At 43.1% G+C, this 13,642-nt stretch overlaps 1 protein-coding gene across 4 annotated transcripts in view; it reads right to left on the bottom strand.

Moving 5' to 3' along the window:
* Positions 1 to 13,642, bottom strand: part of TRANK1 (tetratricopeptide repeat and ankyrin repeat containing 1) — a 73,292-nt gene that overhangs the window by 42,647 nt on the left and 17,003 nt on the right. For 3 of the 4 annotated variants that reach the window (XM_075921798.1, XM_075921800.1, XM_075921799.1), the window contains 4 exons: positions 11,182 to 11,308; positions 8,563 to 8,713; positions 4,931 to 5,049; positions 3,287 to 3,370 (listed from right to left, as the gene is read on the bottom strand). In XM_075921798.1, coding sequence (XP_075777913.1) covers positions 3,287 to 3,370; positions 4,931 to 5,049; positions 8,563 to 8,713; positions 11,182 to 11,308 — 481 coding nt within the window. Of the gene's footprint in view, positions 1 to 3,286; positions 3,371 to 4,930; positions 5,050 to 8,562; positions 8,714 to 11,181; positions 11,309 to 13,642 lie in introns of those variants that run through there. The other variant, XM_075921801.1, reaches the window with a different exon arrangement.

The following is a 13,642-nucleotide window of genomic DNA, read 5'->3' as shown; positions in this document are numbered from 1 at the left end:
ACCAACCCGTCGATCGCGATCGACTGGTCAATCAGGAGGGCTTGACCAGTCAGTTACGAGGCATTCGGGGCCCCCCCCATTTCCTCTACTCCCATGAAGCCCCACCAACGCTACCTCCAGTGGAGGTAGCACTGGCTTCCTGTGGGGTGGATGGAACTCCCGCAGCTGCGTGCAACTTCCGGGATTTCAGGAAGTGTTCTGGCTGTTCCTCCTCCCCCAAACAGCCAGCACGGTACCTGAAAAGGCCAGGTCTGTGGCATGCCAGGGACTTTCTGCCCCCTTCCCCAGCACCCACTAGCACCCTTCCCCAGTATCATGTCCCCTGCCCCCACCAGCACAGTTGGGGCCACATTAGTGAGGCTTGGGGGTTTTTGGAGGCTTTTTTTTTTTTTTTTTTGCATCTCACTTGTGTGGCCCCAACTAACTCTTCTGTGGGTCAGTGACTCCTGACTCAAATCAGGTTCCCCGCCCCTCTCATAAATAAAGATAATGCTGAAACTCTGCGTGTTTGACAATTTTTTTTAAATGAAGTCTGGCCGCCAACCGCCATCTGGCAACAGCATTATAACATTCCTGTACTGCCCCAGACCCCAAATCTGAGCCTATTATATATTGGAATCTCATCTTGAGCCTCCCATATCCCCAGTCTTCTGCCACAACACTTCTGCACCATCCACACACCATTAATCTGTGTCCTGAGCCCATAATAATCCCAACCTCCCTTTCCTAAGCCCCTCACACAACCCAACACAAACTCCTGCACCCCCACATCCACAAGCCTGTGGATACCAGAGGTATCCCAGAAAAAGTCTTCCATGTCCAGAGATGCATTTGTTTTCCCGCCTTTTTAGCAGAAGAGCGAACATGCTCTCTTGGCAACTCCTGTATTCCTCGTTTCACGAGGAAAAAGGGGGCTTCCAAAAGAAGAGGCTTTTCCAACATTTGGTCCAGTGTAGACAGGCCAAATGTTGGAAAAACCTCTTCTTACAGAAAAATCAAGAAAAAAAAAGCAGCAGTGTAGCCGTACCTTGACAGTATATAAGGGCTGGGGATAGCAAGTGATGGAGAGGAGGAGAACAGAGAGGGCGGGGCTTCAAGGAAGGGGTGGAGTCTTGGAGGAAGAATGGGGTAGATCTTGGCTTGTTCTGACATTTTAAAAGTGATCTTGCGTGTAAAAAGGTTGGAGACCACTGGCATAGAGGCTCCAGTGAAGGGATGTTGGCTGCACTCCCAGGGAGGTTTCGCTGTGGGTTCTGCAGTATAAAGCTTATTTAGGCTTTATACTGCAGAGCCCGCAGCATGGGTAACAGCTAAGATTTTTGGCACTTACACAGTTACACTTTAAAAATGACTTTTTACATCCTTCATGGCAATCCCCATCACATTTCATCATATACAGAAGGTTTTAATCCTCTCTTAACAGCATATTTCACAATTTGCACACAACAGCTGTACGAGACATAAGTGATTGGATTTAGGTTAAAAACAAACAAAAAACCTATGGATGGCTAGTTTCATAGTTCAAAACAGCTTCTGTAGCCCCTACTTTGCCTTTGCAAGTCTAACTCATTGATTAGCATCTGTCATAAAAAAGGGGATGTTAAATTATGAGCGTGGCTTCATTGAAACCGAGTACTTATAGACAGGGCCAGTTGAAGACAATATGAAAGCTGTCACTAAAGTCAACAAAAGCAGGATCAGGACTGCAGTTTTATATAGGCAGAAATCCTGTTGAGTTAAAAGTTTTGAAAGGTACTAAATGCAGCAAAATATGTAGGATTTCACAAGGAAGGGAAGAACAAGTCTATGAAGATATTACATGAGGGTGAGGTCTCCAAACCCACTTTCTGGCACAGAGCAGTCATCTCTGGCTGAAGGATCATGGCCAGTGGATCTACGAATAGCCAATCTAGCTTGCCAAATCCCCTACACACAGAGTCAACAACTAAAGCTGCACCTTATTAGCGATGGCAATAGCTATACAGGCATTCAGCATCTTACCACTAGATGGGGAAAAGGAAGGGAGTAATTCCATTCTGATAGCCTGCATATATTTAAGTAAGGTTCTTTACTTGGATTTAGTAAAGGGGGCCAGGAATTGGCCCAGTGTGTATATAAAAAAGTACTGTCTAAACAAGGCAGAATTAGATTTTCATTCGTTTATAATTTTCCCACATAATATCAATGTTTATTTTAGGCATATTATTCATTTTTATTGATTTAAATGTTCACAGCTGTGAGCAAGGTTAGACGATTACTGTAGATTTCGCTATTCAAAAAGCTGAAGTATTAAAACAAAGACTGTCAACATTACATGCTGAAATATGCAAATAAAACATCTCTAAATAAAGCTCCAAGAAGTTCTCAAACTTTTTTTCCCTCTGTGTATCTGTAAAGTTTGATTATCTATAGCAATATTTTTTCCACTGGTTTGTGTGTGTACAGTGAAATCAACATTTATTGGTAAAACTCTAAGCCTTCCAAACTTGTATCCAATGCTACAGTAGACTTCCGATAATCCGGCACCTTTGAGACCTAGGTGGTGCCGGATTATCGGATATGCCGGAGTACCGGGAGGTACTATAAGGGGGCATACTCCCAACCCAATCCCCCTTCCCTCCCGTCCCCTCTCAAAGCCAAACACCTCCCCCTCCTTGCGCTAACCCAGTCCCCCTCCTCCCCTAACTGTATGTCCGGGTCCCAAGGCAGCTGCCTGTGCTCAGCGGCCAGCTGCCAGCAAGTGCAGGCTGGACGCTGTGTGCACTGGGGACCGTGAGCAGAACAGTGCGGGCTGGGAGCGCGCATGCGGCTCACAGCGGCCCGGCCGTGAGAGCGGCTGACCGGAGCACTTCCGGGTTTCAGTTGCTGCTGGACTATTGGGAGTGCCAGACAACTGGATCCTGGACATTTGGAGTTTTACTGTAATTATAAATAACATTAGTCAGTCATGAAATAGTGTCAATTTAACCTGGCTGCCACACTCTCAACAGATCTATCAATTTGATTTTATAATGAAGGTTTCCAGAGCCGCTACTAACAAGCCTCCTAATTATGTTATATTATGTATTATAGAGCTCACTGTAAATGTGAACATTTTTGAACCAAAAGGGGATAAATTTCAGAGAAAATGTTTTGACCGGTATTAATTACACTTATTTTCAAACTGATGTTTAATCTGTGCTCTCGCTAATTCACAGAATATTAAGTTGTTTAGTTGAAAAAAAATTAATAAAAGAAGAGATAGGCAGTTATATTGTGAAACAGAATACTCATGACAGCACTGTACCTCAAACAGATCCTTCAAGGATACATGAGTGACTCTCAGATGTCTCGGCAAATTGTGTCTCTCAGCTGCCAGCAACATCAAGGACTAGGAAAAAGAAATATTTATGAGCCTGCAAGGATTTAGATATTAAAGTTTAAATGTATCAACAAACATTAAAGGAAAAATGTGAGTAGTGCTCTCTATGGGATATAAATTTGTTCTACAGGCTGAAGCTCCGTGGTCTGGAACTCTGGTCTGGCAACATCCATGGTTTGGAAGGACTATGAAGGTTGTGGGACTATGGAGTCCCAGCAGAAGAGGTTGCCAGTGGCTTGGACCAGAGCCAGCCAGTGGGGCCAGCAGAGCACAGGGGGCAACACAACCCGCAGCCAGTGGGGGCAGGGAATCCAAGGATGGACTGGAGCTCTTGGGACAGTTGCGTTCGGAGCTGGCAGAGATGTCAGGAACTACAGCAGGGTGACAGGGCTGCTGCAACTCGCAGGGCCAGGAGCTCTGGCAGGGGTGCTATACCTTGGACCCCAGTGGGGAGGCTGGCACCCCCTTCCCAGACCTTGCCTGGTTTGGAAAACTCCCTTGTCCAGAACCAATCAGGTCCCGAGGGTGCCGGACTAGGGAGGTTGGACATGTACTGCCCATTATTTGTGATAACCGATCAGATTCTCAGAACACTAAAACTTCCTTTTTCTTCTCACACATAAATCTTTTACTTTGGCAAACACTTTTTCCCGACCTGAGCTTCTCATCAGGCACAAGTCACTATGGGGCTACAGCATTTGCCATTATGTTTATACTCCTGCATCATCAGTGACAGGCAGCATGTGTGTGTTTGGGATTCAGCTGGTGCTCTGAAGAAGGACCACTATAAACTAAGGCCGCTATAAACTAAGCAGATTAGTAACCAACATTATACAAGAGCACCACAGTAGAAAAACTTCATTTATTTATTTATTATGGTATATCCATAGTAAAGCACTATAATGGGGGAAATAGTTTATACATATTATTCTCACAGCAAAATGACTGACCAAGTATTATTTTATCAACTATAACTGGTTAACAATTTAGTAAAAGCATCCCAACTGGTTAATAATTAAATCACAGTGTTTATCATGTGATCCACTTACATAGATTGTGGCTCACAAGCTGCATTAGATGATTTGTCTAGTTATGAGTGGGGAGCTTCAGGCCTAGGGCCAAAATGTGGCCCCTGGCTTGCCTGGATCCGGCCCCAGAGGCTCAGGGCTCCCTCAGCATTGGGGAGCCAGTGCTGGTGCTTCAGCCCCTCCCCTGCTGCCCACTTCATGGGGCTGGAGCACGCAAAATCTACTAGGCTGGCCCCCCTATGTTCTGGTGTGTGTGTGTGTGGGGGGGGGAAAATGTGGGGAGTGTCTTTCTCCTTCTCAGTTGGGAGCAGAACAAACAAAAAGAAACACAAATGGGATTTTAAACTTGACTGTTCCTTTCAAAAGGGAAAGAGAATTTTACAAACTATTTTTTTCCTTAGTTTCTATTTTTTCTAATGCTAATATTCAATATGGGTGAACAATTTCAGATTTAAAAACAATTTAAGAAAATAAAGGCTTATTATTGAATTTAAAAAAACAGATTTATTAATTAATATTCTCGGCATAGCGAAAAACTTACTTGCCACATTCCTTTCTTGGCCAATTTTTCTATTACCACCTGCCAAACTAATGCATCAAATTTTTCATTCAAAATGTTCTTAAAGATGGAAATAAAATAGGGTGCTATATATTTTTCACCTAAGAAAGTAAGAAAAGAAGTTTCAGAAGAGTGTTAAGCATGTGCAACTTTTTCATGTTGTGCTCTCAAAGTACATCAATTCATTACATAGAGTCAATTCTTCACTAGTGATTACATTGAAACATTTCAAATTAGCTCAAATAATTCACATAACTAATACTAGTAAGAGGTCTGCTCAATAATTAATAAGGGTGCACTATTTTTAGATGCCACAGATTTCATGAACAAAGGGAAGTTAACCATTTGTTTTGGAAAAGACTCTGAAGCCCATGAAAATCTAAAACCTTCCACCAGTTTTTCTACTTATCATGAACGGACAGAGAAGTGGATGAAGTGACCAAACTCAATAAAACAGGAATGAGAGTGCAGAAAGCAAATGAGAGAGGCATTGCCAGAAGCCAGATGGAATGGTCTTGGGCTCTCTCAGGCAAAGCTGGTAAACCAGACCATTAAGCAATAGCAAGACATAGGAAGGAACACAGGATCTTGAGGGGATCTGACTGCTACAGAAAAAAGTGGTTAGGAATAGGAAAAGCCAAGTATCCTCTCTCATCTGTTCTTTTCCCTCTTCCCGCTGTTACTCTCTCAGGCCTTTCTATAATTTGATCTGGGAGAGTATTTCACAACTTAATAAAACTAACTGCAAGTTTTTCCTGATGTTAAGCCTAAATTTTTCCTCTTTCTTCACTACTCCTAGCTATTCCCTGATCTGCCTCACTGACAAGGAAAGCCATGTGGATTGGAAGAAACCAGTATAGGCACTAGGCTTCAATAGATCCCAAGTTCCAGGGGTGGTTGTCCCCTGACTTTTGGTCGTCTTAGGCAAGTCACTTCATGTTTCTGTTTCACCTTCCTCAACTGTAAAATGAGGGAGTTAGGCACAGATAGGGATATTATGTAAATTATTTAGTTAATGTATGGTGCATTGAAAATACCATACAATTCTAAGTATTATTAAATTATTACTCTGCTTCATTGGTGCTTCTCCATTTAGATGTGGAGAACTTATTTCTCCACAAGTCCTGCTTGACGAAGATATACATGCTCACTTCTTTTTATTACTCTCCTATACCTCCAGCTTACCTCCACTCCATAATGTATATTATTCATTTCTAAATTCTCTCCAGTCTGTCACACTTTGTATGTGTCCAGAAAAAAATGCAATATTCTGTATGTGGTCACAATAGCATTATAGGAGACTATCCTCCATCTCTGTGACATGACTTGAAGAAGGCAGCCCAAAACTGTATTGGTGCTTCTGCAAATTCAAATTGGCTGCTCACTGCCACTGCAGGTCTCTTTCAGCATTAACGTTTCCCAGGCTTCTCCCTGCCACTGAGTGAGCATGTCAGGTTTTTTTTCCCTTTCTGGGGTGTGCTGACTTACGTGTACTCTAGATGAATCTCTTTCTGAGATTTTCTGCTCGTATTTCTTTTACTCTCCAGCTCCACTTTCTCTGTCCTAACTGGTGTTTGCAACTTAGCCTGTTACTGTGTCAATTGTTATTCCCTTCCTCAGTCACTAATAAAGATGTCTGCTAAAGCTATATCACACCACAATCCCCATTTAAACTGTTGTGCAGTACAGGCAGTCCCCGACTTACGCGGATCCGACTTATGTCGGATCCGCACTTACGAACGGAGCTTTCTCGCCCCGGAAGTTGGGGCGAGAAAGCCCCGTTCGTAAGCTGCTCCGATGCCCCTGGTCTGCTGGAGACTGTCTCCAGCAGACCAGGGGCACCAGGCGGGTTCCCGCGCTTCTGAGGCTTTGCCAGAGCAAAGCCTCAGAAGCGCGGGAACCGCTGCTGCTGCCCCTTGAGATCCGGTGCCTGTGGTCTGCTGGGGACGGTCCCCAGCAGACCACAGGCACCCGGACTGAAGCCGCAGCCGCGGGGGGGTCCCGCGCCTCTGAGGCTTTGCCAGAGCAAAGCCTCAGAGGCACGGCACCCCGCTGCCGCTGCGGCTCTGCTCCCCGTGTCCCTGGTCTGCTGGGGGGGGGGGGGGCGCGCAGCTAGTGTGCTCCCCCCCCCCAGCAGACCAGGCTTTTGTTTTGGACTCTGGGGCAGAGCAGCTGGGGCGCTGCTGATTTGTCCTGCAGCGCCCGTGGGCACTACTGGACCAACCCGGCAGCACCCCAGCTGCTCTGCCCCAGGTCCTGATTCAGCCGCTGCTGGTCAGTTTCAGCAGCGGCTGAATCAGGACGTCTGGGGCAGAGCAGATGGGGTGCTGCTGGGTTGGTCCAGTAGCACCCCAGCTGCTCTGCCCAAGGCGTCCCCAAGTCAGCTTCTGCTGAAACTGACCAGCGCTGACTACAGGAAGCCCCAGGCAGAGTTGCTCTGCCCCGGGCTTCCTGGAATCAGCTGCTGATCAGTTTCAGCAGCAGCTGACTTGGGGACGCCTGGGGCTCTTAAGTTGATTCTGTATGTAAGTCAGAACTGGCGGTCAGTTTCAGCAGTGTCTGAATCTGGACGCCAGTTCCGACTTACATACAGATTCAACTTAAGAACAAACCTACAGTCCCTATCTTGTACGTAACCCGGGGACTGCCTGTACTGACTTTTAGGCCCTAAATCTCCAGTTAAATTCACTGCCATATATTGGTGAAACCTAAGGCCCGTTAAAGCAATGGAAAGATTCCTTTTTAACAGGCTTTGGATCTAGATCTTGTGGTCAGTTTTTAATACACGACAGTATTCCTTTCTAAACCAGGCTGGTAACAAGGTCAAGGCAAGTGAGGCACTTGCCTTGGACGCATAGCTGAGGAGGCGCAGAAAAGACAGCTACTACATTGTCTTTGCTCGTATCTCACTCCATGTCAGCATCTCCGCCCATGCTGAGGATGGTCTTGCCTCAGGCACCAAATTAGTTAGTTACAACTCTGTTCTAAACCATTCTGAATTAAACTTACTGCATTCTTTATATACACTAATTTTACAGTTCTGTCCAAAAAAGCAAGTTTGCCTGAGAAGACTGATGCTGCTTATTACTCTTGGTTCCGTTTCCCTTTTAAACATCTTGTGATTGTTTCCCTTGATATCGGTTCTATTGTTTTACTAGGTATAGCAGTTCAAGTTAAAGTTCAACTTTTGCCAGGACCATTCTTTTTTCTTTTATTGCAAAATCAGTACTACATTTGCTTTTTCTCCAGCCTTGTTTGCCTCCCAGGTTGTCCATGTTGCCAAAAGGCCAACCAGACCATATTATAATTAGAGATCTCTCTTCTTTTCCTTTGACCTCCCATGAAAATAATAGGAATTTCAAGGCATTTGAAGACATTTTCCCTCCATTAGTGTTCTAAATGGACTAATTTAAAAAAACCTGCAAAGTTATTTTCAGCAATTGCTTTTAAATTAACTTTTTTTCCTCCTAAAGAAAGTGTTTATATTTTGAATAAATCCCTCAAATATGACCCTGGTCAATGGTGACCAAATTAATTATTCTACACCAACCCCTAACCTGTCCTGTCCCTACTAAGAGAGTCTAAATAAAATGCAAGTTTCCATTCCAATTTACCATTAACGCATGTGAAGATTCCAATTAAAAAATCAGCAATTTGAGATTGGTCCATCGAACCACGCAGATGATTCAAACCACGAGAAAACATAACAACTGCATCATGAGTTCTCGACAACTGTAGCAGCGAATAGCCAGATCTATAGTAACCCTAAGAAGGGGAAGGGGGAAAAAATTACACACACACACACACAAAGAAAAGAATCCATTGTCATCAAATTGCATTACTACTTAATTTCAGAAATTAAGAGCCCATCTCTGAAAGCTCTACGTAAAACTGTCAATTTTACAATAGGATTTTTTCCTGAATAAGATTTCCAGGATCTGGTGTAACTACATACAAATACTGTTATCAACATTTTAAATGGTTGAGAAAATTACTCACATACCAACATCATAAAGTTGTAAAATATTGTGGGCCTCTTAATATGATGATCTTTCAGTGTCCAGAAGACCCAATATCTTTGGAAAATTAAATATTTTTGCAAACAAAAATATTCAGAGATCCTCATTAAGCTAAACAATGTTCGTGTGTCAAATTACTAATTATTCCCCAAGATGCACATTAGAACATAAGAACATAAGAACGGCCGTACTGGGTCAGACCAAAGGTCCTTCTAGCCCAGTATCCTGTCTGCCGACAGTGGCCAGCACCAGGTGCCCCAGAGAGGGTCGACCAAAGACACGATCAAGCGATTTGTCTTCTGCCATCCCTCTCCAGCCTCTGACAAACAGAGGCCAAGGACACCATTTTATCCCCTGGCTAATAGCCTGTTATGGACCTAACCTCCATGAAATTATCTAGCTTCTCTTTAAACTCTATTATAGTCCTAGCCTTCACAGCCTCCTCTGGCAAGGAGTTCCACAGGTTGACTACAGGCTGTGTGAAGAAGAACTTTCTTTTATTAGTTTTAAACCTGCTCCCCATTAATTTCAATTGGTGTCCTCTACTTCTTCTATTTAGGGAACTAATAAATAACTTTTCTTTATCGGCCCTCTCCACACCACTCATGATTTTATAGACCTCTATCATATCCCCCCTCAGTTTTCTCTTCTCTAAACTGAAAAGTCCCAGTCGCTTTAACCTCTCCTCATATGGGATCCGTTCCAAACCCCTAATCATTTTAGTTGCCCTTTTCTGAAGCCTTTCTAAGGCCAAAATATCTTTTTTGAGGTGATTCACAAAATTTATGGTTTGTAATAATACTCTCTCAGCTCATTACACTCAGAATTCTATAAGAACAAACAACTGCTGGTACTCATTGGCAGGGCCCTGAGAAAAGTCACATTTTTTAAATAAAATTCACAACAGTGTCACGGGCAAAATAGTGAATTTCACAAAATAAACATAGAATGCAGTCAGCAAAAGTTCATTGCTGCATTCCTTTGCATAAAAATTGGCAGCCCAAATTATCCCAAGCTGCTGAGATTTTTTCCAACAGCAGAGAGGCAGAGGTGGACCATCCATGCATGTTGGTCTTGTGCCCAATGCGATTCGCAGTATATGTTCTAAGTTGCAATAGCATGATCTATTGTGCCTTGCATAAAATCAGCCAAAAGCCATACCAAACATGAGATTGTTGCACGCAGATATCTGCTACTTGCTCCTCCTATCCACTAAGCCTGCAGTAGGTTGGGTTAAAAGCTGGCTACCTTGCCTTGAATAAAGCTGGGTGCCAACTGCCCCCAGACACATATACCTTAACTGTGGCACTGACATGATGTTGCAATGGAGAAGCCACACGTCCCGTCCCCCCCTCCCCCCCCCCGCAACACTAGATTGTTGCGGAGGTGGATAAAAAACTGTTTTATGTTAATTTCACAATTTCTAGCCTGTCTATAAAAAAAAATCTCAATTTTCTCAAGCCTGACTCATTAGAAATGCTCACCCCTGTATTCCATACATTATAAATTTCATTAAGTGTCTAGAAAGAAAGTAGAGAACCCTCAATCAAGACTGAAAATAACCAAGGAACAAACTATCAAATATATTTCAATCCTTTTACAGTGCAGCAACATTCAATGTGTGCTCATGTGAAAAAAAATCAAGCACCACTTTTCAGCATCTGTTTCAAGTATGTATATGGCTTACACAATAAGGGTGCGTCTACACAGCACCGTAGGTCAAAATAAGATACACAATTTGAGCTACGCAAATTGCGTATCTTATTTCTAGGTTATTTCGAAATAGCTTATTTTGAAATTTGGCACTGTCTACACAGCATTTATTTCTAAATAAATCGCTACTCCAAAACATCCCTCATGGAGCACTGCCTTAGGTTTTAAGCATAGCGTACATTTCACTGCTTCACTGACTCAGGGTCATAGTGAAATTTCTTTTCACAAGAGAGTTTGCTGTACTGGAATTTTCATAGTGCCATGAAACAACATGGGAATTTCATTGTAAGCTAGTTCCATGTCATTCAAATAAAATAATTGTAATGGCAATTTTTTTTAAATGTCAAAACATATTCAGCTACTGACTAGGGATTCTAAGGGTATTCACTTATTCTTACATCATGTATTTGTGTAATAATTTTTTAAAAACTAATTCTGAATCTTGTTTAAAATAATAAGACCGAAAAGCATTGCTGATCTGTTGGATTATATGTGCAGTACCTTAACGTATGACATATCCCATTGGAGGCTCTCATTGGCAAATTGAAATGCTTCTTCCCATTTACCAAGGCTGTAAAAGGCATTTGATTTGTTGCATAACAACACAGCCATGTCTCTCTGAGAAACCCTGAGAAAATTAATATTAATGTTTAATCAATTTTAAAGCAATAAATGGTACTTCATACTGAAAAATTTGACAAAAATCTTAAAATGTATTCCACCGAACAGAATTATGGTACAATAAGATAGCCCCTAAAAATAAAGAGCCTGCCAATTCAGTTAACACAATTCTATCAAATCTTATAGCAATATTCCATAGGGAAAAAACTTCTTCTTTAATACAACATTAATGTTACAAGGTAAAGTCAAGAAATAAAATTATAATTGTGATTGCCACCTTAACTCCACCTCTCCCTTTTCAGGATATGGGTTAAATACAGTCTATTTTATGACTGCATAGTAGGGATGTTAAATATCAGATAACTGAATAGTTGATTAACCTCATACATTTTTATCAGTTACTCAACTGTTCTATAGTCCCTGGGGGTGGGGCCAGCAGCCAGTGCACACTGGCCCCACTCCTGAGGAGCTCCCTGCCACTCCACACCGCTGCATGGGGTGCCAGGTTAGAGCTGGTCTGTCAGTTGAGCCAGTTTAAAAGCCAGCTCCCCTCGTGGCCTGTCACCCCATGCTGCTGCTTCTGATACAAAGGCAGCAGTACAGGGTGACAACAGCCCCTGTCTGTCAGGGGGTGGATGGGGGAGGGTCTGAGCTCCCAGACCTGGAACTGAGAGCTGGGCTGCCCACCTGGCTCCTAATACACTTTATAAGCAGAACCCCAGTAGGGGTAGGTTCTAGATCCAGTGCAAGCCGGGACTGAGCCAGGCTGCTAGCCAGCTCACTAAAAAATGTACTGGTGAGGGGAAGAGGGATTTAAATGTGTGTAATCTATATTATTAACCTATAAGCTTTTGCTTTATTGGTTAATCAGTAAATTGACTATACTAGTACATCCCTACTGCATACTATTTCCTTCATTTCATCTCTGAAGGAAAATATAGAAAGTGCACTGGGTTCAGTTAAGTAAATTTGGATTGGCTCATGACTAGGCCCAACACCATAACACTGGAGTTGTGACCTGCAGATGGTAAGGAGAACAAGTGTGCTTCAGCAACCAAAGGATTAACTAAAAAAATACAGGGCTAAATCCTTGGCTGATGTGAACTGGTATAACTCCATGGAAGTCAAATTTCTACCAGCTGAGGATCTGGAAGAACATTAATTTAGTTCTTAAATATTGATCATTTGAGTGCTAGGTATGTGCCCCAATAACAACAGACTCAAGATAGTGTACCCACAAAAAAATAATACTAAAGATCTTGAACACAGATACTAAGGCATTGGACTGGGACCAAGGAGGAGCGGAGATATAATCCTGGCATTGTCACCAAATCTCCATACCTCCCTTCTTTACCTCAGAGGGAAAGTGCAATTATCAGGGCTCAACAAATCACTGAATCCACTCGCCCGTGGCAAGTAGATTTCAGCCGGTAGCCCCGTTCACTGGCAGCGCACGCATGCGCAATGCGGGTCTTGCACATGCACAGTGCAGGGCTGGCGAGTAGGTTTCACCGCCGTTTGTGAAGCCCTGGCGATGATAAATTCATTAGTTTGTGTGAGGGGCTGGAATGAGCATAAGTACATCAGATAAACTCATAGACTTTGAGACAGGAAAGGGCCATCATGATCATCTAGTTCCGTGGTGTCCAACCAGTTCTGAAACAGTAGCCATTATAGTGGTTACTGCTCTAGCACACTAGCCACACTCAACCAGCCAAATAGCCACGTTATTCAAGTGAACTAGCCACACTCAACTGAATAAACAGCCTCGCGTAGCTAGTGTGTTGAACTCCTCCATACTGCAAGCCACAGCATCTCACCCACCCAACTCCTACAGCAGGCTTGTAACTTCTGTCTGAGCTTCAAAGCAGGGAGTTCTCCAACTGCAACTGGGGACCCAAAGGGAGTGGGGAACCCATTTTAACTGGGTCATCAGAATGGGGGTTAGACTTTTGGGGGCCCTACGGAGGAAGCAAGAAGGCTTCAGCCTTGGGTGAGCTGGGCTTAGGCTACAGTAACCCCTCCTGGGATAGTGTAGTAATTGTCAACAAAAAGGGGGTCACAGTGTAATGAAGTTTGAGAAGCACTGGTCTAGCCCAATCCCAGTAGAAAGAGTCAGAGAAAAAGAAAAAAATAAAAAGTCAATAAATATTATTACTCAAGCTTGAATTAAGCTTATTTAAATGTATAATTCTTACTTACTTAGGGCTGTTCAGGTAATATGAGCATCATGCCCATTTTACAGATAGAGAAATGATGAATCGGGGATATTAAGTGACTTGCCAAAAAACAAAGAAGAGTCACTATCAGAGCTCGAAAAGAGCTAAAAAATTCCTGATTC

The sequence above is a fragment of the Pelodiscus sinensis genome, chromosome 2 (genome assembly GCF_049634645.1).
Source record: "Pelodiscus sinensis isolate JC-2024 chromosome 2, ASM4963464v1, whole genome shotgun sequence".
Lineage (NCBI taxonomy): Eukaryota > Metazoa > Chordata > Testudines > Trionychidae > Pelodiscus > Pelodiscus sinensis.
Note: the sequence above shows the minus strand (reverse complement) of the source record. Positions and strands in the feature narration are given on the sequence as shown.